The following is a 27,716-nucleotide window of genomic DNA, read 5'->3' on the forward strand; positions in this document are numbered from 1 at the left end:
GTCTGGCTGGTTGGTGAAAAATGAAACAAAAGAGTCTTAGAGCCACAGGGGCACAGTCTGGCAGGGAGGCAGAGTGGCATGGTGCACCAGGCAGGCAGGAGGGCGGGCAGGCACTGGTGCTGCTGTGCAGGGGCAAGGCGGGTGGACAGGAGTGATGCCCAGCCCAGCCTGCCCCCCGCTGCTGCTCAGGAGCTGGGCTGGGCACGTGCGGGCAGGGTGATGTCTGCTCCAGTCCGCCCGTTTTGCTCCCGCATATCTGCAGTGGTGCCTGTCCACCTGCTCGCCCAGTTCTCCGTGCTGCTCCAGACTGTGCCCCGCATGCCTACCTGCCTGTAGCAGCACTGTTGACTGGGGGAGGGGGATAGTGTCCTGGATTTCCTTAAAAAATAATATGGTCACACCCAAAACATAAGGCCCATGGGTGGATCCAGGCAATGAAGCCACTCTATTCGGTTTGCTGGGCTACTGACAGGCCACTTAAGTTGGTGGAGGAATGTGTGCCATGGCATTTGGGGCCCTTTGACCCTACTGGACATGGCCATCAGTGGCGAGATTGACTCGCTGTCAACTCCCAGACCTCTTACCCATCAAGGGGGACCCCTACACCTGGATCCTTTGCCAGACACACAGCTGTCACCACAGCAGTTGCTCTGGGCTGAATCTGACCTCCCCAGAGCCCCGCTCCAGATCCAGCCCAGGCCCCCAGTTGAGTTTGACAGAGAACAGAGGAAGCCATTTTAAAAGGGGGAAGGGGAAAAACCCACTGTACTTGTGCTAAGCAGCTGCACAGTCAAGCTAAAACGAGATGTATAGAAAAGCTGGAGAAATATAAACCCTTGAAATAGTGTTTAAATACAAGCTCTGACAAAGCTAACCTCGGCAGCATGAATAAATGCAGAGTTAAAACTATGCTCATTAAAGAAAAGGAGATAGGAAGCGAGAATTTAAAACATTATGTTAGGTTGTAAGAGACAACTGGTTTGCAGTGAAAAACAGGCAGGTAGCACAGTGCTGCCAGGTGATCTTGGGCTGACTATTATGATTTCATTTGGAATAAACTTAAGTCATATTTTAGAAGGTACTGCTGTATAGTGCAAAGCTTTCCAGTTAATGAGAAGAAACTAGCTGGGGAAAGTACCAGGCGTACCAAGTGGTGGACAATGATCTATTGCACACAACAAAACCAGTGATTTTTGGTCAATATTTTCGATCATTTCTTGCATGCACTGAAGCTTCTGAGTGCTTGATTCTACAGCATTTCAGAAAAACTCAAAAATGTACCAACAGCAAGGCGAGGGGATTTTATGCCCACTTATGTACTTGGGCTTCTTCTAAAAGGACAATTAAATAAACCACACTCTAACGTGCAGACAGGGAATGTTATAACAAAAAAAATAAAGGCTTAACATTTCACAGCTTTTTCTGCCCCCTCTACCTGGCAGACCTGCGTGACCTTAATTGCTTGTAAGTTCCATGGCAATCTTTTAAATGGATGCAAACACCTTTGCCCAAACTGCAGGGCGCCTCCAGACTGTCTGTGGCCCTCTTTCCTTGGCTGATGCAACCATAACAGATGTAGGCTTTTATAATCATTCATGAGGGACTATTAAGAGCCGAGCGGTTCCTGACAGTCCCAGACCTTTACCACTTATACCAAAAACTACTGGCATCTTAACTTGCCAACAAAAGAGCTTGCAAGAGTTTGAGGTGGTTCTAGCCTGTGCCCAAGGAGACAGATGCAACTTTTCCTCGTTTTGCTTTTCTTCTTTAGCAGTTTTCAGGGTTTCCTAGGCTGACTAATTTCTTAACTCCCTTTAGTCATTTGATGCAACAGTCTTGCACACACTTATTTACGGCAGAATCAAATTCCAGCACTCAAAGTGAACCACTCCCGAGCCCCACGCTCTAGATAGGATACCGCTGCTTAAATCCATCACAAGGAACAAACAGGAGTGAGTCAACATAGTTGCAGAATTCAACTGCCGAAATGAATCAACACAAAGACAGAATATATTAACCCAGATCTACTTGGTTCAGATTTTGCTTCTTGCTGGACTGGTTCCCTCATCCCTGGTAGGAATGTAACTGAAGAAGGATTTGGCTTCACTTAGAAGCGACAGGAAAAAGAGCTTTGCTTCCCATTGTGCTGCCATTCATGCTACAGGACACTAAGCACTGCTTTGCTAACTTGTCCTTAGAAATCAACCATCCTTAGAAATAACGTAGATGCTGAACTACTACTGCCAAGGAGCGTAAGGGTTTAAAGTTTCCTGAAATGCCTTTAACAAAGACAAGAGCTTCTGAAACAGACCTGGAAAAAATAGAGACAAGGTGACAGCTTTTCTGAGACTCATGAGCAGACAGGTGAGTGACCACTCTGCAAATTTTTCCCCAGGGAAAACCCCCAAAACTACAGCATTCGGTTAAGTTGGGGGGAGGGAGGGATTGGCAAGCATCGGCCTCCCCCCCACCCCATGACACAAAGAGCAGCTTCAATGCCAGGGAACTAAAACTGTTTACAAAATCAAGTAAGAGCAAAAATAATGGGTAGAGGAAGCTATCTGTCTATTAATGGTATGTACTTCCATAACTTTTATGTAGGCATCCCTTCTTCCTGGCCTGGGTATCACGAACATTGCCAAGGCAAGTTGGATAATGCATTTAACGCTGCTCCGTGATTACGGCTAAAGAGCATCGTTCCTTTCGGCTAAACACTGAAACGGGGTTCGGTGGTGTCCCTAATGAGGCGATTCAGCTTGGAAGACAAACCAATGTTGGGAGGTGGGATTTCCAGATGCAACGCGCTAATGGACAGTGCATTAGTGCTAATGGGGGATACGTGGGTAGAAGTACTCCTGGCCTTCGAAGCCCCTGGAGGTTGTGTTGATGATGTTTGCCTAGAACAAGGTCGGAAGATGTTGTTTGGCACTGGACAGAAGAACAAACGTTCTGCTAAGGTTTACCTGTGGACCGGGACCCATGGGGCCCATCCCTCTTGGAGGATTCATCCGCTGCATCGGTCCTCCCATGTTAGGATGCCCTGGCAGGAGTAGAAGCAACAAGGTCACATGGAAGGAGAAAGCCATTTGACTTATAAGCCAACGAGCCAAACTAGAGAGTCTCGCAAGCCTCCAGGCTCCTCTTTACCTTGTTGTCGTGTCGGATCCATTGAATTGGGCAGCAATGGCTGTGTCCCAGGAACAGCCCCTGGAGGCTGGAAAAATTGAAATAAAAAGGGAAGGGAATAAAACAACCCAAACTTGCAGCTATGCAGTTGCAACACTAAATCTTCCATTTAATTCAATGTAAATCCATATAATGTAAATATAGTATTGATTAAACTCAACACTTAAAGCTTTTGAGAGGTGCAAGTGATTGGATACATTTTCTGGGAAACTCTGACTTTCTTGCCACAGTATTACACGGCTATAAAAAAGCTCCTACCGGCACCCATCTGTGTACTTATCCCCTACGACCTCTCCATAAATTCCTGTAACACACCTAATTTAGCTTTTGTAACCCTTCTACTTGGTTTCATATACAGCTTAAAAAAAAAAAAAGTCAGTTCCTTCTATTCCCTTTAAACTACTGCATTTCCCATCACATATCAAACTCCCTTTTATAAGCAGGCCTGTAGCAGGGGCACCAATTTTGCTGTCTGGGAGCGAGTCCGACAACAGTGTAATTTCAAGGTAGACGCTCGGCAAATATGCTATGTCAATGTACTCAAGTTATTTATTTGCTAGTGGAGAAGGGGCGTTTCATCTGCAAAGATAGCATTTAAAATTCTGACTGAATAGATTATGAAGATGGGCTTGGGAGTATTAAAAACGCAGGTTCACTCCCGTGCTCCAATATTCATAATATCGGCTATTTCTTTCTTCAAACTCACGCTCTGCTTGGACAACAAATCTATTTAAAGTTCAAAAGATGACTTTCCTGAACAGCTCGGTGCAGATAAAGGGGGGAGGGAAAAAAAAAAAAAACAAGCAGATACCATCTGCCTTGGGGAAGCAAACTGTAAACAATTTTGAAACACTGTTGCCTGTTATTTGAATACCAACAAGAAATAAATCCTGCTGTTCAAACAAAATTTAGAGACTTTCCAGTGAGCAGTGGGTGAGTTGCAGCAGGCCAAGTCAAAATCCATCAGTGCCACGAGAAAGCAGGTTTTAATTCCAAATCGTACGCTACAGATGTACAGAAGCAGGAAAGCTATTAAATAAACAAACATTTTGGTTCCCATGGACATTTCCATGTTTTCCAGCCACTCTTTACTGCTTCACTTCTTGTTCTCTCTTTTTGACACTTCTGGATTGAAGCCCATAACCTAACTGAGCTCTGTGTACATGCAGATCTAGGCTTCTGAATGCAGCTTTCCTGTTTTAAAGTTCAACTTATTTTATCTTCCTAACGACCTTATGCTGTCAGGCAGAGAGAACGGGGTGAAAAAAAAAAAGTAGCGTCGGGACTGTGAAATTGCACAGTTAAAAATATCCTTTAAAATCCCCATTCACAAGTTCGTCTGGCTTGTTGAGGTTGAATGAAAGCACGGCTCCACCTCGACCTTTATTTGATAAAACACGAGGCGGGCTGTGAGCACACATGCGCTGCACAACGCGGGCATGCACAACGCTAACACGTCTCTCCGCTGTCTGCGCTTCATCAACAGGACTTTCAGCCTTTTGAAAACCCCTTTTAAAGGGACGCTGGGAAACTGTGCTGTCAAAGAGCATCAATATTCTGTATTTTGCTAGGCCTGGAAAGGGCAGATTGGCTCATCGGCTTCACTTCTGGCCCTAAACCATTTCACTCTCAGCATAAGGGCGTATCGTTTAGAAACCTTCCCATTTTGACTGTTCTTGTGGCTTGACTGTAACTTGATCTCTTCAGTATCTTTGAAAACAGGAAAAGTAAGCTCAGCGTGGTTCCAAAACAAGAGCTCTTTAATATGTATTGGTGCCCACTTACTTAAAGGGACTCAAAGGAATTGCAGAACCTATTCACCTAGATGGCTTCCCAAGGAAAACTGGGATGTGCTTGCCTATGCTTATGTATGGGCACAGGAACAAGTCTGAACCAGAGGGCAGCTATTCTCAGGCTGTGCAACTTTGGCAATGGTCTGGGCAGGGCATCAAAGCTGCTGACCAACTCGCTGGTATTATGTCTCCAAGGCAGGTTTTTTTAGCCACTTGATCCCAATCCATTTTCCCGAGCGTGGTGCTGGTGCTCACCAGGTCAGGTCCCCAGTGGTAAGCTGCTCTAAAAATTACACAGAGCCACTTCAGGAGCCACCTATCCTAGAGACAGAAAGATCATTTTTGTGTCCTGCCAAGACTCAGGACAATACTACGAGACTTCAATGAGGCAGCAAACCCTGTAGTAAAGCCAGGGAAACATGTTGGGTGGTGAATGATGGCAAGTATGCCTCTCAAATCCTCCCTTTCTACTTATCAGCTCCCTCAACCTTTGCCCCATTAGAAACATACCCCTCCTACTTACTTGAACCAGGCAGAGACTGATTTGACTCTTATTTCTAAATAGCACAAGGTTTGGAATTATGGTTTACACTGCACACATTGCAAGAAGTTTATTTGCTACTTGGTAAAATAGTACACATTCATCTTTGTGAAGCTAGAAACTGAGTAGCAAATTTTCCCTAGTAAAATTTGCTGAAAAACAAGCTTGTCGGTTGTACAGGAGACTTCCTTTCTAAAGATCAGGCAGTTAAGCAGAGAAACCAGATATAAACTGATACTTAAGTACACCCAATAAAACCAATACAGATGAACTTTACGGAGTTCCACTGCCTTGCTCTTAGAAAAAAAACACTTGCATTCAACTGACTTGTTTATCAGTCCCACTATAAAATAAAAGGATTTTTTTTTTTTTTAAGTGTAACTTTGGAAAAAGGCAGAATACACATTAACAGAATAGAAAAATAGTTACCAACTTAATTTCTAAAATATTACGTGTGCTGAAAGGAAACACATGAACTACCTTTTGCTAAAATAAACCGAGGGGAGCATTTGGCTTCTTAGCACACATTTACCTGGCATGCCTCTCGACAGGATAAATTTCAACAATTAAATGCTACAATCTTAAAACGACCGCCCATAACCAAGCTATGATCATAATGATATGAACAAGCCCTTATTGTTTAAGCTGGGATAAGAAAGAGGATAAACCTAAGAAAAAATGCAGAAGTGACCTGCCCCACTTAACCCTGACGCTGAGCTAAGCATTCCAATGAACCATTTTTCCTGCCGAACGGCAAGATCATATACCCACTTGAATTTGCTAAGATCCCAGGCAAAATTTACAACGTTAAGCTACCTGTCGCCTATCCAGCAGCATCACAACACAATCAGCTGAAGTCATGAGAGGCGGCGCAGGCCAACGACAAGCAAGTAAAACTCTGGGGCACTAAACGTGGACTATGTTGGAAACTCCCAGGGCAGGTACCAAGGGGTCAGCAGCCACGGGAATGTTTCCTACATCTGGTCATGCCATGTACTACATTTGACTGTCTTCTCATCAGCAAATGGTTACTTGAGAGCCAACGCCTTAAGAAAGCCCAAGGAAAGAGAGCCAATACTTTGTTGGAATTTGTTAAGTTGCATAAGTTAATATATATTTTTTGCAGCATCTACTATTCAAATACATTTTTTCCCCCACAAAACTTTTAGCTTTCTAGAAGCCTTCCCGTTCCTGCCATAAAAAAAAGCTCCGGTTCCAAAACACCCGACTTCAACACCGGAAAGAGAGTAAGAAAATACAATACCTGGTTTCCCATTCTGATGGGGGGTCGGGGACCTCCTGCATATCGTGGTGACATGAAAGGCTGTAATGATAGGAAATGGGTTTAGCGATAGGATGTACTCGTCACAGGGAGATAAAAGAGAAATACTGCATTCCACACAAACTCTGGGTAGACTCTACACGTTTTTCCTGGAGCAATCCCTTTTTAAAAAGAAGTTGGGAAAAAACAAACAAACAAACAAAAAGAGTCAGAAAATCTTTTTGTTCATTTTCACAGATCTATTTTGGACGGAGAGATCGTTTAAACGTACTTCAACAGTGCTATACCAGGCTGTTAAAACCAGTGCATGGGAAACCCTAAACATCAGACATTTTCCAGGTTAAAGAGAGAGAGAGAGACAGAGAGAGAAAAGGGGGGTGGGAAAGAGAGAAAGAGAGAGAGACTGGTAAATGAAGCACAGAGCCCACCCCCACCCCCCAATGCTAAGTACCAAATCCAAGCACTTTCAATCAGGTATTTACATCAGTGCTGCAAATCGCATTTAAAAACCCAATTCCAATTAACAAAAATCTCAGGCGACCATGGGGGAAGCATATTTATGATGGAATTTAAGAATGGCCTTTTATCCATTGTCGACTGAATATACACAAATTGGGAGGAAACAAGCATTTCGTAGTGGGCCTGGGGTGATGCTGAACCAATACAGACAGGCCAGACTTTGCCACTGACGGTAACCAGCAACGCTCCATTAGAAATCAAAGGAGTGCTGCCCATTACCCCAGCTACCGATCTGGCCCCAATACGCTTCAAGAGCAAAGCAGAACACCAGTCCCGTTTCACAGCCCTGCAGATTTCTAGTGTCTTTACCTGACTGTGGGGTCCCATCATGCTGTTAGGATTGTGAGGTGGAGGCTGTGCGTGTGGCGAGGGCTGAGAACCAGGTGGTCCCTGTGAGGTCAGACAGTAGAAGGAGGTTATAGATTAGCACATGAAAGCGCAGAAAGAGCTAAAAAGGATTTACTGGTGGATCTGTTTGTAGGGAAGCCAGCTTTCGCTTCAGCTTAAGTTTCTATGCAGTTGTAACTAAAGGAATCAATGCAATATGCAAAAAGAAAAAAAAAATAGAACATCTGTCAATGCATACCAGCTAGGTTACAGTCAACTGTTTAGATTTCAACCCGCCTGCAGTGATCAATACACAGGCATACACTTTCATGGACTGTGTTGAGGGGAGGGTCAAGGGGAGACGTTATGCTATACCCTCCCCCATGTTCCTGCAGCTTAGAAACACGTTTCAGGGCTTCCTTTCGACTTGGGGATCAATGGGTTAAATACGAGATATTAACACTAGTTGGGGAGGCAAATGAAATGGCACTTGAAAGTCCAGCCCATTCTGTGTACCAAAAATGTTGAACTGGAAACCTGGTTTGTCTCCAAGAAATGGATTGCACGGCCCTGAACCGTTTCTACATGCAGGGCTGCATTGTTACCCTTTAAAGATGCAATATCCTTCCCCAAGATGAATTACCTAATGATGCAAGTAAAGTTGCTTTTGAGTTAAGCAATACTGAACATGTCTGGGGAAAAAAGAAAGATTAGTTCGTGTAGGTTTTAACACTGCAATGCAGCAGTTTCTGACATTCTGGGGTTGAATACCCAGTTTTTTCCCCTGCCCCTCCAGAAAAGCATGACATGAAAGTTTGTTTGGAAAAATGTAAGCTCTCAGCAGGAAGACTCTGATGCATATGTTAATGCAAAAAAAAAAGTATTTTCAAGTCAAAGCATTTGTAATTGGTACAGAAAGCAAATAAGCCTTGTAAGTACGTTATGCGAAGCAGCCACACACTCCAGGAAAAGCTCAGGAGCAGATGTTCTATACCTGCCACGTTACTAATTTCAACAAGTGTTCGCCTTCTAGCTGCTGCCAGCAATGGCATGGTTTGTTACCATGAGCAATTTTCTTAATTAACAGACATTAATTAGCCATTTAGCAATTTTGCAAGCATTTGTTTAGCAGCTTTCCTAAACATGAATACCACTGTGATAATGGTACTGATTAGAGGGTCTCCTAATTAACAGTACAGGGAAGGAAAATTGAAATCACATAAATTAAAAAGGGAGGGAAAGTTAATGAAGGCAGGACATATTTGCACCTGCAAATCTTTTGTGCTACGGAAACTTGAGTGCAATGTAAATAAAGTAAGAGGATTTTTTTTTTATTTATTTTTTAAATTTTTTTTTTTTTAAGTGTGATGCAGATAGACGTAGCCACGGAGATTAGGAGAGAAACAGCCGCCTGTCAATCTTCCGTGTTTAGTTTACGTGATTGTGTAAATAGATCTCCCTTGCGTCAACAGTGCTTACATCACCGACGCTACCATAGCGCGACAAGAAGAATAGCTCTTGCCTCCGCTGCGATGCACCCGCTGCTGTGGGAAGAGGCAGTCAGAGCCCAAATTTATTCCTATCCCCATCCAGCTGGAGAGAGGCAAAACAAGCCCCCCTTTCTGAAGGGCTCGGAGAGCTCCCCCTATCAACCCATTTGCTGAAATGCCCCCCCATAACCGAGCCAGGCCAGAGCAATTGTAATTTGAACTGAACCCCCGGCCAGTTTGGGGGTATCAGTGAGACATTTGGGTTCCTTTTAACATTTCCTCCCGTCCGACATGGAAAAAGCAAGGGAATCCCACACGCCAAGTCATCTGGCTCTAGACCATTAGCTAGTTAAGAACAGGATGGAGGAGGAAGGAAGCTGGGGATTTTACCAAGAAAGAAAGAAAAAAAAAAAAAATCAGTGACATGCAAGAAAGCTAGTTCTGCCGTTCTTCGATGGATCTACCACGCTGGACAGGAGTCATAACTCACTGGGAGCAGTGACTGTCACCCACCAGCCACACAGGGACAGTAAATCTAACCCTGCAATTTTCAGTGTGTAGATGGGCTGAGACCATGTAGATCTCTCCTGAATTCAGAGGGGCTGGGAGTGGGGCGGGGAAAGACAACTGTGTCTTGCCACTGGCAGGATCTGGACTTGGGAGCAAGTGCAAAAATAGACGCTACATATAAAAAGGAAAGAAAGAGGTGACTAGGGATCAAATGAAAGATCACGGACAATCACTCCAAGAATAACGAGATCTTTGTTAGGGAATGCAATTCAAACAGCACTTCTTCCCTTAAGGAGCAATTTTCCCATCTAGGTCAAACACACCCACCTGCCTTTCTTTACCTACACAGGTGCCAAGAGTAGATTGAAGGAGTCCATCACCAAAGCACTGAGCCCAGCGGGAAAGGAACACCTCGAGGCTGGGACGCTTAAGTGCACGTCAACCACACGGTAGGAAGAAACCCACCATGCTGCTAAGGGGCCTGATCTTCCTCCATCCCACATATTGATACCATGAACTCCACAACCTCTCAAGTGTTTCCTTGCGTGCCGATTTACCTGTCTGGAAAACAGCATGGTTTGATCTCTCTGGTGAAAGCAGCACAACATAGCTGCTTTCACCAAAATGGCCAAACACCACGAGCAAGGCATCCTCTGAAGATGAGAACGGCTCAAACAGAAACTACCGCCCAGACCACTTCCTGGGAATGACAACGCCTTTCGAAGTGGCACAACTGATAAGGGGAAAAGGAACCAGCTACGTTAGGTGGAGCTCAGCTTTTCAAGCTGGGCACAGACCCACCTTCTCTACAGAGCTGTAAATAAAGGCCCTCCCCTGCTACCAAACAAAAAGCGGAGAGAAAGGAGATCCTGAAAGCCTGGGAGCAGACACTCCACATGCAGGCTGAGCTTTGTTCTGGGCCTGGAGCATCACATTAAATACTCCCTCGGCATTCAGTTGCCACGATTATAAGGTGAGAAACAACAGCATGCAACCACTGATGGCTGTAGGGTGGGGTGCGAAGCGATGAGGCTGCAGCGTTAGCAAGCTCCCGCTCAGAAATGGTCACGGGTAATTTGAAGGGAAGCAACAGGAGCCGAGTTTTGGCCGGGACCTCAGCCAGACCCCTAACCCCGTGCAATTCAAAGCAAGAAGGCTGCAGGGGCTGGAATCAGGAAGGAGAAAGGACACGCAAGGATGGAGCAGGGCTTGCTCTCCTGCTCAATGCTGGACGTTCTTGCGGCACGCCTCCAGGAGGCACAGAGACCAGCAGGGAAAAAGGCTGCTGGCTTTCTACAGGCGGTCCCATGCAAAGGGCTCTCCCCGTTCCCTGAAGTGACCGGCGGGCTGCTGAGCAGACTCCAGAAGGAGTCGGACCGCTCTGCTGCTGCCCCTGCAGGCAAGCCAACCTGGTTGCCAGCCAAAGAGGGCTGGCTCGCAATGACAGCACAGCGCTGCGGGCTAGTGTCAAGCGTGAAGACTGCCTTGCTGAAGTCCCAGAGGTGTCAGGGAACGCAGGAGGCTGCTAAGCGGCTGGCAGCGGGGGCCAGTCCCCAGGGCAGAGAAGGAGCCTGCAAGGCCCAAGGAAAACCACGCTTCACTATACACAGAGTAGCCCCCTTTTGTGGCAGTGCTCGGTGCCACTAGCTGCTTTGTGCCCGCTTGACTGATAGGGAAAGATGTCCTGGCAGTCGCAGCCCAGCCCGAGGCACAGCTGGAAGCAGTCTGAAGCCCGGCCCGAGGCAGAGGGAAGCCCTTTTTGCAGCTGATTGGGGCTACTCCGCTAATGTGAGGGTGAAGGCGGCTTTGTGCCCTCCTTAAAGGGCTTCCATGAAGGCCCCCTCGCCCTCAGCCCCTGAGAGGGGTGAGTGGACGGTGAGGGAATTGCCTGGAGAAGATAAAGGAAATCTTGTTTCCCGGGGAGAAAATCCCTTGAGAAAGGCTGTTACAGCCAGGGGAACATCTGCTCTCCTCTGCAGAGGCAAGGAGGCTTGGGAGGCAGGGCTGATCAGCTCCAGCTTCCCGGCAGGGGGAGCTCGCAGGTCGAGCCAAAGGAGACTCCCGCAGGGCCGGCTGGATTACCCAAAAACTCAGGTTTCCCTCCAGAGCAGTGGGCTCATCCCAAGAGAAACGCAGCATCAGTAGGTGTGCTCCTACACTATCCCCCCGCCACCACGCACAGAAGCATGCAGACAGTGACCCCAAATGGGCAGACACCTTTCCTCTGTGCTGGTGCTTAGCCTGGAAATGGCAGTGTCCAAACTGAGTGGTGGCCACATACACTGGATACTCGGCTTCACTCCCTACCCAAGGGACTGCAAATTATTCCCTCCAGCAGTGGGATGGGGCGGTGCATAAGGATACAAGCCTGGAGCCACCTGCACTGGAATCGTAATATTTTTGCCCATACTGGTTTCTGCAACTGGGGGGGGAAATGAATAAGGGCTCTGACCATAATGACAAAATCTCTTCTGCTTCTCCCACCCAGGCCCGGCTTTCCCCCAGGGCAGGGAAACAACTTCTGTAGACAACCTGGTGGCTTACGTTTGCAGAAATTAACCCTAGCACGTCCGCTGAAACCTGCTCTTAGGAAGGAGGCTGGAAAGACCCAGAGCTCTGGCTTTCTCATTTTGCCACACACCTTGCTCCTACCTCTCTCTCAGTGCCAGGGCAGAAGGATCTGTGATCTGCTGTCTGCACAGAGCAGGTCCTTGTTATTGAACAGGGTAGCAGGGGGACCATCACAGAAAATGAGTTGGAAGGGACCTCAGGAGGTCACATCTAGTCCAACCCCTTGCTCAAAGCAGGACCATCCCCACCTAGATCATCCTAGCCAAAGGTCCGTCTAGCCAGGTCTTATAAAAACCTCCAGGGATGGAGAGTCCACCACCTCTCTGGGGAACCTGTTCCAGTATTTGACTACCCTCCTAGTGAGAAAATTCTTCCTAATATTTAACCTAAACTTCCCTGGCTGCAACTTGAGCCCATTGCTCCTTGTTCTGTCATCTGCCCCTGCTGAGAACAGCCCAGCTCCATCCTCTTTGCAGCCCCCCCCGCAGGAAGTTGAAAGCTGCTATTAAATCCCCTCTCAGTCTTCTCTTCTGCAGACTAAATAAGCCCAGTTCCCTTAGCCTTTCCTCATAAGCCATGCGTCCCAGGCCCCGAACCATTTTAACTGCCCTCCACTGGACTCTCTCTAATTTGTCCCCATCCTTTCTGTAGTGGGAGGCCCAAAACTGAACATAGGACTCCAGATGTGGCCTCACCAGTGCTAAATAAAGGGGAAGGATCACTTCCCTTGATCTGCTAGCAACACTCCTACCAATGCAGCCCAGGATGCCGTTAGCCATCTTGGCAACAAGGGCACACCGCCAGCTCATAGCCATCTTACTGTCCACTGTCACCCCCAGGTCCTTTTCTGCAGAGCTGCTCCCCAGCAGTCACCCCCAGCCTGTCCCGGTGCATGGGATTGCTCCATCCTAAGTGCAGGACTTTGCACTTGTCTTTGTTGAACCTCATGAGATTATTTTTGACCCAAGCCTCCAATTTGTCTAGGTCACTCCGAATCCTAGCCTAGCCCTCCAGCGTATCTACTGCTCCCCATCTTTCATAAACACGTTGTTTGGTATTACTACAGGAAATCCTGAGACTTCCCTGTTAGACCAGTGAGCGTCCTCCTGGAGAAAGCCAAGGGTCCAACTACTTTCAGTGAATTCCCCTCCCTTGTTAACCTACATGCTGATACAAGTTAGCTACATCCCTCCACATGTGGGGAGGAAATCTCATAGGGAAGGACTAGTGGGGAGGGAGAACAGGCCTAGAGGGCTAATGACGTTTCTATGTCTTAACACTGACTACAGGTGGCAGGGCTAGCAGCCACATTAAAAAGAGGCTTCAACGTGTGTGTGGAAAAGGGGCACATGAGAACAGCCCCGCCAGCCCCGCGCAGGGAAAGGCAGCACACAGCGAGAGTGTTTCACATGCATCTGTCGTGCAAAAAAGCCTGGCACGCCTTCACTTTCCCTGCAGCAGAGCTGCCTCTCCTAATGTGGTCGTGCAACATGGTCATGTACCAGCTTCAGGGGAAAAGCCGATTTTCCACATGCCACCTTGCAAACGGGTGGGTTAGCACACATGCCAGGCTGGGGGAAACGTTCCCCTTTCCCTGGTGCGCCAAGGAAGAGGGAATGGTGGAGCTAAGCTTGCTGCCTTCAGACCAGGAAACGTTTCAGAGAAGAAATACCTCTGAGCAACACGGCAGCGCTCTGGCTGAAAACAGAGTACAGCGCCAGCCCTCAAACTAGATGCCTGCCTCAGGTTTTGGGGGGTTTTTTTTGCTGCTGACAATATATTAAACGTGGGTGTGTTTCCTCCCCCCCACTTTAAATCCCCGTGTTGCTGACTGCCTCCCTGGAGCGAGCCTGGCACAGCTGAATCATGGTGGAGGAGCTGCTTGTGAGGCCACAGGCTGCTCCCCTTGTTTCAGAGACCTGTGTTACAAGCCTGGCTGCGGGGCTCCTCGGTGCTCGTAAATATTGGCACCTCCATCCAGAGCTGGCTGGCGGTCGGGACATTTCAAATCTTCCTTTTGTAAGGGAGTAGATGTGGCAAGACGCATGCAGCTCACACCCCACAGGAAGGTGTTATACAAGAACAATCCCCTGGGACCAAGTCAAGCACCGGAGGTTAAGAGCAAACACTTGCAGCCAGTGTGTTTGTGTCGTGCCCGCAAGACCCCGGCACCCTTCTCAACAGGCACGCTACACCTCCACGGAGAAAAGGCGTTAAAATAATTTCACCTAAATTGCTAACATTAATTAAAGAGGGACGAGAAGATCAATTTCCGCTGTTAAAGACGATGGATCGGGGAGTGGATTATTGTAAATCACCATTGCATGGCTCTTGAAGCCTTCCAAAGGAAGGAGCCGGTCTTGGAAGGGGATCTGCCTGCCCACATCCAACACACACACACCCCCTCTTGCTTAATCCCCGGTATGTTCACACTTTGCCAAAACACTGCTCAGTGTAAAGAGCACCACTGGTTAATTGATTTCTATCCAAGAAACTCCAGCCCTCCCCGCTCCCCAACGCAGACAGGCAGGAACGGCCCTGCAAGCTGCAAGCACGCGAGAAATTGTAACGGGCTCCCAGGAAATCCAAGACTTTGTGAAGCATTTTGTTGGCAAGCGGCACAGGGCAGTAAATCGAATCCTCATGGTCGCATTATCCTGCAATAGTAATGCTCCTGACAGCTACTTCTGGATAATGTAACTGCAGATGTACAGTTTATGCAAACATCTCGACACACGCTGCATGCTCTTTCAACTTGTTGTACAGCAGGGGAGGAGCAGAGTGTTTTCAAACAGCAACAACAAGCAGCATCTGAAAACGTTCGCTACTTCCTGTCTGCTACCCTGGGGCCACTAAACCCATTGTGTTGGAATTAAACTGCAGCCTCCCATTCCACTTTCTTCTGCTCCCCCACGTCCCAGCTCCTTCCAGCTTTTACAGCACAGCTTAAGATTCATTAGGTACCTCCTATGCAAAAATGCAGAACCGCTGGATGTTGTTATCTTTGTAAATATTTGCAGATGTTATATGACCAAGGAGGATTGCATTTCAGCAGAGAGTGCCGGCTGGATCGGTCTTTTTTTTTTTTTTTTGGAAAAACAAAAAGTAAATTTTTTTTGTGGTGATAAATCAAGCTATGAGCTATTACAGAGACTCAGAGAAAGGAAAGCTCTAAGGAGGTCAGCAGTAGTCCCAACAAGCAGAACCCAGATTTTGACTATGGTATTTCATAAATACAGGTTTCACCCGTGTTACAAAATGAGGCCCTTCTCGCATGCCCAAAAGACCGATTTCTTCAACGAATAAAGAACTGCGTATTCAGGTACCAGAGTGGAGATCTGGGGTATTGTCCTGTACAAGGAGGAAACCAAACACGTGCTTCTGAACAAGCAATAGCTGCTCTGAGGTTATCTTCCTCTCCCTTTTCGAATGTTTAACCTACCTAGTACATCACGAACTGGTGAAACCTGAGCTCCTCTTCGGGGAAATTAAATCCGTCTCCCCCCTCCATACAGCCTCACTTCAGCTAGTCTATACTGGCATGCCCACCTTAAAACCATGGTGTAGACCCAACTTCTCTCCTCTTGCATACTTGGAGAAGCGATGAATTAGCCCTCTGTGTTGGTATACCAACATTTGATTTAGCACTGATTAAAGGGAACGGAGCACTTTGCAACCCAGAGCTATTGTTTCAGGCTCTCTGCAGACTCAAGTAGATGGCTCTGCATTAAATTAAGCTCGTTTCATGTTCTGAAGGTTTTCTTCAGACCAGCCCAGCTAGGGACTTCTTTAAAATGAAAGATGAGACTTTAGGAAACAACTGAGAGGGCTGCCCCCATCTCCCCCCTGTACTTTGAGAATGGCCGTTTAACTCATCGCTAATGAAGCTTTTGCATTTCTCATGAGATCCTGAATATTAGCCTAGTGCTCTCCAAAGAAATAGTTTCAGGTATCTACAGATGCCCTGGCTCAAGCTATTGCCATGGCCTCACCTGAGTAGAACAAGACAGCATTTAAAGCAAAAGCTAGACCAAGAGAGGTTTATTGTTGTTGTCATTTTACAACCTAAATTTCAAGGCTGATCAGCTTATTTCCACTGCCTTTCACGAGCTCAACTTCTCAAAATTCTTGTAAAATATTAAAGATGGAAAATTGTAGTAGCAATCACAGCTGTGTGTGTGTCTGTCAATTTTGGGAGTAATTCACCACAAATGGATCCTGTTTTATGGGTTGCATACTTGCGGCTAATGGTGGGGTTTTCATATTTAAAAACATTTTCAAGTACCCCCGAGGGTGAGGAAGAATGAGGAACGGTATAAAAAGGCAAAGTGTCAATGCAGTAAGATTTAGACTATTTCGAGTTAGCAATAGAAATGCATCTCACATTTTAAATATTTCTTGGTGCAGATGCCAGCATTAAGGAGGTACAAAGAGAGGAATTTACTATCATTAAAAAATCTCTGAAACTGTACATTTTATTGGCCAGAAAATAGAACCTAAGCCCCGTTTTTAAAGGTATAATTATAAGATGCCAACAGGGAAAATTATATCACTAATAAATTCTTTATTGGAGAAACTCTGGAATCCTTCTAAATAAGCACAGGACTGTATCAAAGAACCTTTAACCATTCTAATAGAAAACACTGCAGAGATTAAAAAGGTATTTTCCATAGCAGCAGATATCATTTCCCCCCTACTTTAGGACTCCACAGTTAATCATGACAACATTAGCGGTAGGTGAGACGCATATTAAAAGTATCAGGGCCTGCCTTGCTAGCCAGAGGATTAATGCTCCACTTTAGCTCTCCAACCACACGCACAATAGTTAGGAATGCAGCCACATTTTGCAGTCCGAACGACAGGAAACTTCTTAAAAAAGACACAAACGGTCCTGCAGCAGCAACAGTGATTCATCATGCACTTCGGTTCAGGATACAGGGCTTTGGCAGCAGTTGTGCAGAAGTCGCAGCATTCAGTAATTTGCACCTTAATTACTAGGAGGCTCGAATAGCCGACTGACCCACGAGCACCTGAAGTGAGCGTTGCCTACCTGCCATGTATTTACCACCCCCCCAATCTTCTCTCTGAACAGGTTGGCTCTTCCCTTTCTCCTGCGGGACCGGCAGGTAAGCGGGGGCCGGTCCCGATCTGGAACGCTTGGTGTCGAAATTCGCCTTCTCCATGCTGCAGCCAGGATGTCACAGAACCACAGAAACGACGTGGGTCCCTGCTACAGCTCACAGATAACGTGGCCCCTGCTCATACAGCACTGCTCTCTACGGGGCCGATCTGTACAAGACTGCCGTTGTGCAATCTTGATCTCAAATGCCTCAAAAGGAAAGGGCTTGCCTATGATCCTGTTTCACAGGATCAGAGACCGGCCACTCACTTGCCAAACTGACTCTGCTTGGCAAACTTTTAAAGGTCCTTAAATGCCATCAGCAGCCATGGCTTTACCAGTGTGCCTAAGCACCTGACTCTGAGAAGCAACTTGGGCTCCCTGCATGACGGTGGGAACCAGGACTGGAAGTATTTGAAAGAGGTCAGCACCACTGCCATTGGTACTAGGGACCCGTAGCAGCAAAGGGCTCCGCAGATGGGAGGCTGCACGTGCATCTTGAGTGTGCATTTATCTTCTGGATGACAAGGCCGGCCTGATGCTTTCTACGTGCATCTTAACTATCGATGAGTCACCTGATAAGTTGCTTTAGAAAATGTGACTCAAGTCCCCCAATTTTAAAATGGTTCCATTAACAGCAGTCTAATGCCACTAATCCCTATCCACCAAAAAAACAGCCACCGTCACCTCCCTAAACACAGTGACATTTGTGGTACAGGTGAGGTGAATCTCCCGGGCAAGGGGTTTATATGCTGACAGCCAAGTCCAAGTTTTGCTCTGAAATCTCAGCCCCACACTACTGCCTAAGGTAAACTCCTGGAATCTAAACCCCTGGAAAAGCTACACGCGATCTGTTACTCCCCAAGCAACGTATAAGTGCACATTTCATTCTTTTAACCAATTCTTCTGCCCTGCAATGGTCAAGCTGCGGTGGGTGTAAGCTACAGACTGTGGAAGCCTTGTGACCCCCGCACCCTTCCTCTGTGACAGCCCCCAGAACACAAAGATTTCAGAGATTGTGCTACTTTCCCAGGTACGTTTGCTGAGGGGTGACAATCCACAGTTTCTAGGCTGTTCAATAATAGCACTCTCTAAAAACATCCCCCCGTACACAAAAAAAAAATACATTAAAAAAATACAGCAAGCAATTCAACAGGTACTTACTATCTGAAGAGCGCTGCAACCAACTTTTGTATCCTGAGGATAAAAAAAATCTAGACTACAATACTCTGAGAATAACAACTGCAAACTTCTTGTATAGAAATGTTGCTGTGCTATGGCCAAGGCTAGGAGTCCTGTAGTAACCCACGGACAGCTCGCAAACAATGGGGCAGTCAGCCTGCGAGCTCTCCGTGCCAGACAAGAGCTGGCAGAGAGACAGACTACAGAGGAGGCTCAGAAGGAAACTGAGGCCAAAGATTGCAAGATCAAGGAACAACAGTGGCCTCCTGTGACAATGGTAGTTTTATGGGGGGCCCAAATGAATATCAACCTCAGGAGAACAGATCTTGCCAGAAGCCTTCTCTCTTCCACATGGAGACTTAAGGCTATAAACACATCACTCGCTGTCCCACAGGGTTGGATCCTTGCTGCTCCCAGGGATTCAGGGGCTGATCCGGTTTGCCCCTATAGATGTCACCAAATGAAGAGGGATTCCCCTAAAGAGGAACCCCTGAGCTATGCTGGATTGGGCCCCTGAAGGACAAGGAGCACCTGCCCATGGCAGCTGGAGAGCATGGGCAGCTCCATGCTGCCCACACTCTCCCACCTTAAAAATAAACAGACATCTGTCGGTGGGACCCAGAGGGTGGTAATAGACGGAAGTCAATTGTCGTGGTGCCCTGTGACCAGTGGGGTCCCCCAGGGCTCTGTCCTTGGACCCATACTGTTCAACATCTTCATTAATGATGCAGACATTGGAGTCAGAAGTGGACTGGCCAAGTTCACCGATGACACCAAACTTTGGGGCAAAGCATCCACACCTGAAGACAGGAGGGTGATCCAGGCTGACCTGGACAGGCTCAGCAAAGGGGTGGACGAGAACCTGATGGTGTTTAACACTGAAAAGTGCAAGGTTCTCCACCTTGAGAGGAAAAACCTGCAGCATCCCTATAGGCTCGGCAGTGCTACGCTGGCTAGCACTACAGAAGAAAGAGACTTGGGGGTCATCATTGACCACAAGATGAACATGAGCCTGCAATGCAATGCTGCAGCTAGTAAAGCAACCAAAACGCTGGCTTGCATCCATAGATGCTTCTCAAGCAAATCCCAGGATGTCATTCTCCCATTGTACTCGGCCTTGGTGAGGCCACAGCTGGAGTACTGCGTCCAGTTTTGGGCTCCACAATTCAAAAGGATGTGGAGAAGCTTGAGAGAGTCCAGAGAAGAGCCATATGCATGATCAGAGGTCAGGAAAACAGATCTAACGACGACAGACTGAGAGTTATGGGGCTCTTTAGCCTGGAAAAGCGCAGGCTCAGGGGTGATCTGGTGGCCACCTATAAGTTTATCAGCAGTGACCACTAGTATCTGGGGGAACGTTTGTTCACCAAAGCACCCCAAGGGATGACAAGGTCGAACGGTTATTAACTACTGCAAGACCGTCTCAGGCTGGATATAAGGTCCGGAACAGCCTGCCATCAAAGGTGGTTCAAGCACCTACAGTGAACACCTTCAAGAGAAATTTGGATGCTTATCTTGCTGGGATCTTACAACCCCAGCTGACTCCCTGCCCCTGGGGCGGGGGGCTGGACTCAATGATCTTCCGAGGTCGCTTCCAGCCCTAATGTCTATGAAATCTATGAAATCTGCTGCAAAATGGCAGCACCAAGTTTATATTACCGTTTGTCACAGCCATAGATGTGGGTGTTTGAGAGACAAATATCTACTTGCAGCCTTGGAGACCAACTTTAATTTTAAGGGGTTTCAAATAACTGGCAACAACCCTTCTAGAAACACCACAAAATGTCACAAAACCAAACCCACCTTTAACGAGGTGGAACACCAAAGAACGAATCTTTTGCAAAACTCATCCCTTGCTTCGGATGCTAAAAACACCTTGGAAATGTGCAAGGTGTCTTTTGCCCACGGCTGACACACCCACCTCTCTCCTTTTCAACACCCAGGTCCTCTAAAACCTGGACATGTGTATTTCGACAGGGGAAAAGTAGATTCAGTAGGTCCAAAAAAGGTTTCAGAGGCCAGAGCAGCATAACTGCCTCACCAAGTCCTGCTCAGTTGTGGCATTTATCCTACATTTTTAGTACCTTATACTTCAGAGGAAACCAGAGGAAACATGATGCATCATAACTCAGTTCCAAGTACGGGAACATGAGTCCACTGTGAGACTAAGTGCTTTCAAGTTCAGCTTGACCCTTCTTACCGAAGGCCTTGCTGGTGCATCCACTTCGTTAATCTGTGACGTGCATCTGGAGGCAGGTATGGCTCCCCAGGAAATGCCTCGTGCCTGGTCAGAAGCAAAGCCTGATTGCCCACTAGATCATTCGCTGGGGTCATCAAGTCATGATTTTCTGCCTGGTTCTGTCCAAGGTGACTCATCTCTCCACAGCCAGGCTGTAGTTCCCCTGCATGCATCTGCTGGCATCTGCATTGTGGAGCTGCTGAATTTACCGTCACTGCTGAATGCTGCTGGCAGTGCATCTTGGAGCTTTCCTATCCTAGGCTCTCATTGCTAACACATTTATGTGGTACTTGTACTTTATTGCTGGCCATCTCTTATGGACCATCTGATGTAGTGCAGGTACCACAGCTGGAAACACCGGCTTTGGTTGATCAAAAAACCATGCTGGATGGCAGAAGCTGCCTGCATGCATTTCCACATCCTAGAACAGCGAAGAGAACTCCTAAAGATGAAGCTATTCAAGTGCCCTGCTTCTTTAGGAAGGCAAGATCTTTGCTTTTGGAGGAGCAGAAGCAGGATCCTGGAAGGGAGACCTGCAGTGGAACAATACATTGAGAGAAGAGGATACACCCTGCAAGAACTAACCCTCGTCTCCAAAGACAGGGGGTAGCAGCTCTTACAAACCTTAAACTGCAGCTTTAAACTTCATGCATCTCTTGAACAGCAGAAAGCCCAGGCTGGACTAAGCATCTCTTCCTAATGGACAAAGCAGCCTTTCCTCACAAAAGGCAGCCTCAGATGCAAAGAGCTGGAAGGCTAATACCAACATCCGTCTCCTAGCCCAGTGCTCTCTTGGGAGGGGCTGCGTTACCCTTATCAGGGGAGGGGGTGCAGGAGCAGTCCTGGGACAAACCCCAGGAAGGAGGCTGCACCCCAGTGAAACATGGTTACTAGAGAGAATTTGGAATCGAGACGTCCCGAAGAGGAACCATTAGAGATCTGAACCGCGTGCCCTCCAGCGGGCTCTACTGATCTCAGCAGCGGTAGAATAGCTCTCTTCTGTTCCAGTGGGTGTTTGAGAAGGCATGTGTTATAGAGAATTTCCAACAAGCAGAACAAATAGGACAGTGCTGAACCGTTGCTATTTTCTTGCTGCCTCCTTAGATTCGTATGAAGTTTCCCCTTCCGTGACGCAGAACAGAGACTCGCTCTGCCCTTCTCAGGCTGTGCAGCACAGACGGATTCAGAACGGAGGTGGCAAAAGGGGCTAGAGACGTTCTGGGGCCACTGCAAGCACTTGATTAAAATTAGGAGTCCAAGGAGCTGTGAGAAAGCAAGGCCTGGAAAAATAAACACAAAACCACTTGCATTGCGGCAGAAGAGCCCAGCTAACCCAGGCTACCTTGCAAGAAATGGTGCTGCCTGATGTGGCAGCAGGAAGAAATGAAATACTACACCTTTGCCTTGACTTCAGCATCTTTATTATTTGTGAATGGTCCTACCAGCAATGTCTGTTCCTTTAAGCCACCTGGAGGCCTGAGGCTCCCTCACTGGCTCCAACACCTCTAGTGCCAGGGGCTGTGAAGAAGCTTTTGATTTTAGCCTCTCCATGATCAAATAACGGGGCAACATAGTTGGGCTGAAAGGAGGCGGACTTCGTTCTCTGGCCTGGTGCGAGTGTCAGGGTTGACTTGCTACACAAACGCTTGATAAATGCAAATACCCCCTGGTCCCTGCTATGGCTGTCCTCTCCCCAAGGCAAAGGCTGATGGAGGAAAGACCTCTGCAGCTGTGGCAAGAAACACAACACAAGGACCTGGCACTCTGGCTCAGATTCAGGTTTCATCACACAGCCCCAGCAAAAGCAGTGGCAAGGCAAACCAGCCTGGATAGTCTGAATGCAGAGGCTGGAACAGCAGCGTTGCACTGAAAAACCCTTTGCTTTTTAACCAGGGAATAGGGACAGACCAATCTGGATCTTCAAGTACTAGGATATCCCCCTTGCTTTAAAAATAACTGATCAGTTCCCTTCTGATATTGTGAAGAGTGCGAACAGACTGCCTCCGGTTTATTAGCAAGCAAGGGCACACAATCAGTTCTATTACACAACCAGGAGCGATGTGTTTATGCTGAAAACCCAAGGGAAAAAAAAAACCCTCACTGAACAACAAGATATCCACATAATTTCTCAACGCAAGAGAAATAAGCCACTCACACAATTAAATAAGAACTACTTGTAAGAAGTGTAATAATCAAGGCTTTAGAAATGAGAGAGAGAGAGACATCTGCTGTGATGGCAAAAAAGGAATGGGAGCCTGAAAGCCTCACCTAGGGGATTAAGTGTTACAGATAGTGCCTCACTTGTGCCTCCGCTAGTTGTGTTTGTTTTACCGACAGGATTACACACCGGCAAGCAACCACATTTATTCTGGGCAACGAACAGCAAGGAGCCAAATGAAAAACGAACTGTGAAGCCCCGGCGCCTTGTGCGGCTCCCGACGTTTCTAGGCGTTAGGGGGCAGTGTAGGAACACCGACTAACCAGGGCTTTGTTATGGTGCATCTCTCGCACTAACTGCTGATGCATAGCTAACGCAGCCACGGACATTGATTTATGTTCAACTTTCCATTTCATCAGAGAGAGTGGTACAGAGCTATGGACAGAGTTCAAATCCAGGAGAAATGCATTGCCACTGAGTTTGTCTCATTATTACGTACGTATGCTCACGACGTGCGCACACGGGTGTGCACAGTCCCCCCACCCCTCCCCTTGCTTTACACACAATTGTTTTCATGGCATCATTAGTAAAGCTCTAAACTTGCTTCTAGCTTTCAATTTTGCCCTCCCCATGATCAAATAAACCCCTTCTGTCCACCGCTAGGAAAAGAAGAGATCTTTTCTACTGCTTTTGAGACTAGGCAGAAATGCAACTCCCTAACAGGGGTGGAAAGAACTTCCAAGACCTTTATGAAGAAGATATATATGTTTGGTAGCATATATCATTATCATATCAGTCAGGAGGGGAAGGTGATTTTAAAAAGGTAGCCAGCCACGTGACTGCCGTTTGGACAACCTGCATCTGCACGACAGTTGCAGGCTAAATGCAGCGCAGTTTGCTGCCACCCGCTCATCGATATTCTGAAGCCACGTGTGCGGACACGGTATTCATTGAAGTGTTTCATTTCTGGGAAGGTGTCCAGCAGCAGCGGGGTTTACTGGCCAGTACTCTGCGACCTGGGCTCCCCCAACTTTGCCCACCTAAAGCCTGTGTTTACTGGGAGGCTGCAGGTCGTGGCTAGCTCGTATGGAAAGGAACAGATTGCCAGGCGCTCCGTCGCTCACTACAAAGTTGTGACCTGCAGATGGGGCCGGGTGTGCTGGGACTCGTCTCCTGGGGGCACCCTCATCTTTGATACCAAGCTGTGGCCTGCAGCTACATTTCAGAACTGTGCGAGTTGCACACTTGGCCCACAGGCCATCGTCTGCACTAAAAACGGCTTCACAACGAGGATTGTGGGAACTCCCCGCCAGCCCTAGAGACCCCCCCTTATCTGACATATGGATCCAGGCAGCCTGTCAGGCTCATCAGCATTTCTCTGCTGTATTATGACCCTCCTCATTTCCCTAGGTTTGGTTTTTCTACCAGTGCACCCCAAAAACCCTGTCCCTAACCTCAACTTCTCCCCCTCTGTTCAAGCCAGCATCCACACCTCTCCAAAAAAGTCCAGTCATCTCTGAACCACTCTCCCCCCAAACCGGCACTCTTTTTCACCCCCCTGTAATTGCACAATCCTCTTCCTCCATCGCACCGAGGCAGGCTCAGCTGGTCGAACAGTCTCCACCTTCTACCTCCTTTCCTTAGTTGGTGTCTCCTGCCACGCCACCCTGATACCTGGGACAAGCTGTGTCCTCATGGGCCAGGCATCTTCCTTCTCTGAATCCTTCTTTAAAACAATCCCTTCCTCCCTTCTTGTCCTCAGGCTCTCTGAGCCGCCCGCTAACTTGTCTCACATCGAGTTCACGCTAGGGAGAGAATCAAGGGATCTTCTGCATGTGACGTTCTGCAGAAGTGAATGCTATTCTACAATTGAATTGTATTCATCTGTACAAATCACAGGAATCCTTATGAACCACTAAATAGACAAAAACTCAAATGTATGGCAGACTTCAAAGAGCTTAAGATTTTGTTACAGCAGCTCATGAAAATTCCCTGTTTTTCCATTAATTCAATGGTCTCCTGCAATTTGATTCCACGTTCCACTTCCACCACCTCAGGTTTGCTCTTCGCTCTAGGGAAGCACTGCAAAAATCTTCTAGCTGGTATGAAAAAAGAAGAAATCTGGAAGAAAAACCTTAACTACTTCACTCCTTCACATTTCCTGTGACCTTTCTGGCTGTGCCCTCCCAAGCTCAGTATTTTATTTTCCAGCAGACATATTAACCAAAAAAAAAAAAACCCAACCAACCCAGCAAGTGACTCAACACAGAAACCCCCGGACAAGGCTGCACGAAAACCTTGTGGTCTCAAGTGGAAATGATCTGAGCATTTCAAAGAGGTTAACGTGCTTTTGGCCAAAAAGTTCAGACTGTATGAAAAGATGGGATAACCCCCTTGCCTCCATCACCCCCCCGATGAGAAACAGGTGTCTGGTGCCTTTCAAGGAAAGGCAATCACTTGTAAAGTCTTTGGCAAGCCAAGTGTCTGAGTGCTAATCTGCAACAACAGGTATTTTTCACTTCACACTTCCATCACTGAACTAAGGGTCAAGCCTTGTTTTGCTCCAAGTTTTCTTGTGCCCGGGTCAGAAAAATCAGCTAAAAGGGCTACGCTTCACAGGGAGTTTCCACAACACACAGCCTGTCTGTATGGCATGTTATCTCTGCTCAGCTTCCCCAGACATCCAGCTGGATCACTGGAGACCGGCAAGTTGCTGCTTGGGAACCAGCCTTCCCCAGTATCACCATGTGGGAATATCAACTCCAGCAGGGGCACTGGGGTGAGTCCAGTTAGCGTCAGGGGCTCATAGGATAATAAAGGAGGGCTAGAAGGGACCTCACAAGGTCATTTAGTAAATGAAACAAAGATGAAAGTGTCCTTTAAAAAAAAAAAAAAAAAGCACGGCATGCATGGAGGACAGAGTCCTAAAGCCTAAGCCGGGGGAACACCAAGACCTGAATGTCATCTGGGGTCCCTGCATCAGGAGCTTAAGTCCCCTTCCTCTGCCACCAATTGCCCAGCAGAGAATAAAACCTATGACCTCTGCACCTGCTTTGAATCGTGGGCTCCCTACAAGTCTGCATCAATACATGCAGAGGTGAGGCTATGGAAGGACATCTCCCTGCCCAAGGGAATGAAATTAAAACCCTGAAAACACATTTGTTGCAAGCAAGGAGCAGAACTTGACTTGCTGACAGCTGCTATAGCCTGCAAGATATCATCTCCACTTCTGTTTACTGCACCTCTATGGAAGAGGTTTTACTACAAGACGAACCTGGTTTAGGGCTCCTAATCAAAATCAAACATTCTCATTCTGTCGTAAGCCTCTTCAGGAAATGAGATTTTGTTTTTAAACCAACCTCTTCTTTGCCAAACTCCCATACACGCACACTAATTGCGATACCATGCTCAGGTAGTGCCATAATAAATCACTACCAGTTTATCTAGTTAAGCTGTCTATTGGCCAAGAATTTCTCCTGTATACAAATCATGAACCCAGACGACAAAAGCAACCTGCTAGAACAAATGCTGCTGCCAACCGCTGGGCCTATTTGTTACAAGAACAAGTCGCTTATTCTGAAGTAGTAAAATATATATATATATTTTTTTTTTTTTCAGGCACCAAGATGTTATGTAGTTACAACGAGCACGTATGCAAAGAGGTTCCAGGAGAAGTTAAAAAACATGTTAAATGTCATACATTTTTGACAACTTCCATTTCAAATGCTCTTTAAAGATCTTCCCATTAGGAAGTCTCGAAGATTATGTTACTGTGTCTAGAATCAGGGCGAAGACGAAACGAAGCTTTTTAACAGGGAAGAAAATTTGAGAGCTGGTGATAGACAAATTCTGACAAGGTGTCTCCTCGACGTTCGATACATTTTGACCCATTTTGAATCCGCGCCTGCCTGTGGCTAGTGCTCGAGCTAGCAAATGCTTTCAGTGATTGCAGTTGGAAAAAATCAAGTGGTTAACCAGAGGGAAAAGGTTTCAAGAACTCAAATCCAGAATGTTTTGAATTATGCACAAGCCTCTTATGACCGGAGAATAAATGAAGTCCCAACCAACCGAACCACACCCCCCCACCCAAAAAATCCCAACCCTTCATTTTGGAAAAAATATCAATTGCTAAAAAAAAATAAAATAAAATAAGGAATCTCTCTAAGCAAGAGAAGAATTTGACGTGCTTCAGGCAAAAAAGAAAAAAAAAAGTAGAAAAACAGTCAAAGGTTACAGTTATTTATAATAGATTTTCTAACGAAAATGCTGACTTAGCCACAGAACGAGAGAGCAGGGTGAAACGTCCGAGGCTAGCATGGGACCCCGACGGTAACTGCAGCGCTGACATTGAGAATCCATGCACACACTCATCCACCACCGACAGAGAAGTCAGGAAAGTCCAAACCTACCTGAAAGAAACCCGGAGGGATGGGACCCCCTGGCATTCCATCGTTAGGAGGAATGTTTCCAAGGACTGGACTCGGGGCTGCAGCTGCACTCTGCGAGAGACAAAAAAAGGACAAACACAAATTGGTCCTGTGTCTGATTTAAGGAGGCAACCTCTCCACCCCTCCGCCCAGAAGCAATTAGCCCAGGATGGGTCACTAGTGTTACGACCGAGATGCGAGTGCCTGTGTGTAAAAATCATGTTAATCTACATATTTACAGAATACTACATTGAAGCCCATGTCATCAAAACCGGTTTGGAAATTAGGAACTATTATTCACAACGTCTCCTAATACATGGCCAGGGAGGTAACCCAATTCAATCATCAGGTAGCAGGTTTCAACTAAAGCAA

General features: G+C 47.0%; 1 protein-coding gene across 4 annotated transcripts in view; it reads right to left on the reverse strand.

Moving 5' to 3' along the window:
• The window catches only part of SSBP3 (single stranded DNA binding protein 3), a 133,712-nt gene that overhangs the window by 14,400 nt on the left and 91,596 nt on the right, over positions 1-27,716 (reverse strand). For 2 of the 4 annotated variants that reach the window (XM_059727856.1, XM_059727858.1), the window contains exons 5-9: positions 27,327-27,416; positions 7,631-7,711; positions 6,785-6,844; positions 3,148-3,214; positions 2,964-3,040 (exon numbers count right to left, since the gene is read on the reverse strand). In XM_059727856.1, the coding sequence (XP_059583839.1) occupies positions 2,964-3,040; positions 3,148-3,214; positions 6,785-6,844; positions 7,631-7,711; positions 27,327-27,416 (375 nt within the window). The remainder of the gene's footprint in view (positions 1-2,963; positions 3,041-3,147; positions 3,215-6,784; positions 6,845-7,630; positions 7,712-27,326; positions 27,417-27,716) is intronic. The other 2 variants (XM_059727859.1, XM_059727860.1) reach the window with 1 other exon arrangement.

The sequence above is a fragment of the Alligator mississippiensis genome, chromosome 5 (assembly GCF_030867095.1).
Source record: "Alligator mississippiensis isolate rAllMis1 chromosome 5, rAllMis1, whole genome shotgun sequence".
NCBI classification, from domain to species: domain Eukaryota; kingdom Metazoa; phylum Chordata; order Crocodylia; family Alligatoridae; genus Alligator; species Alligator mississippiensis.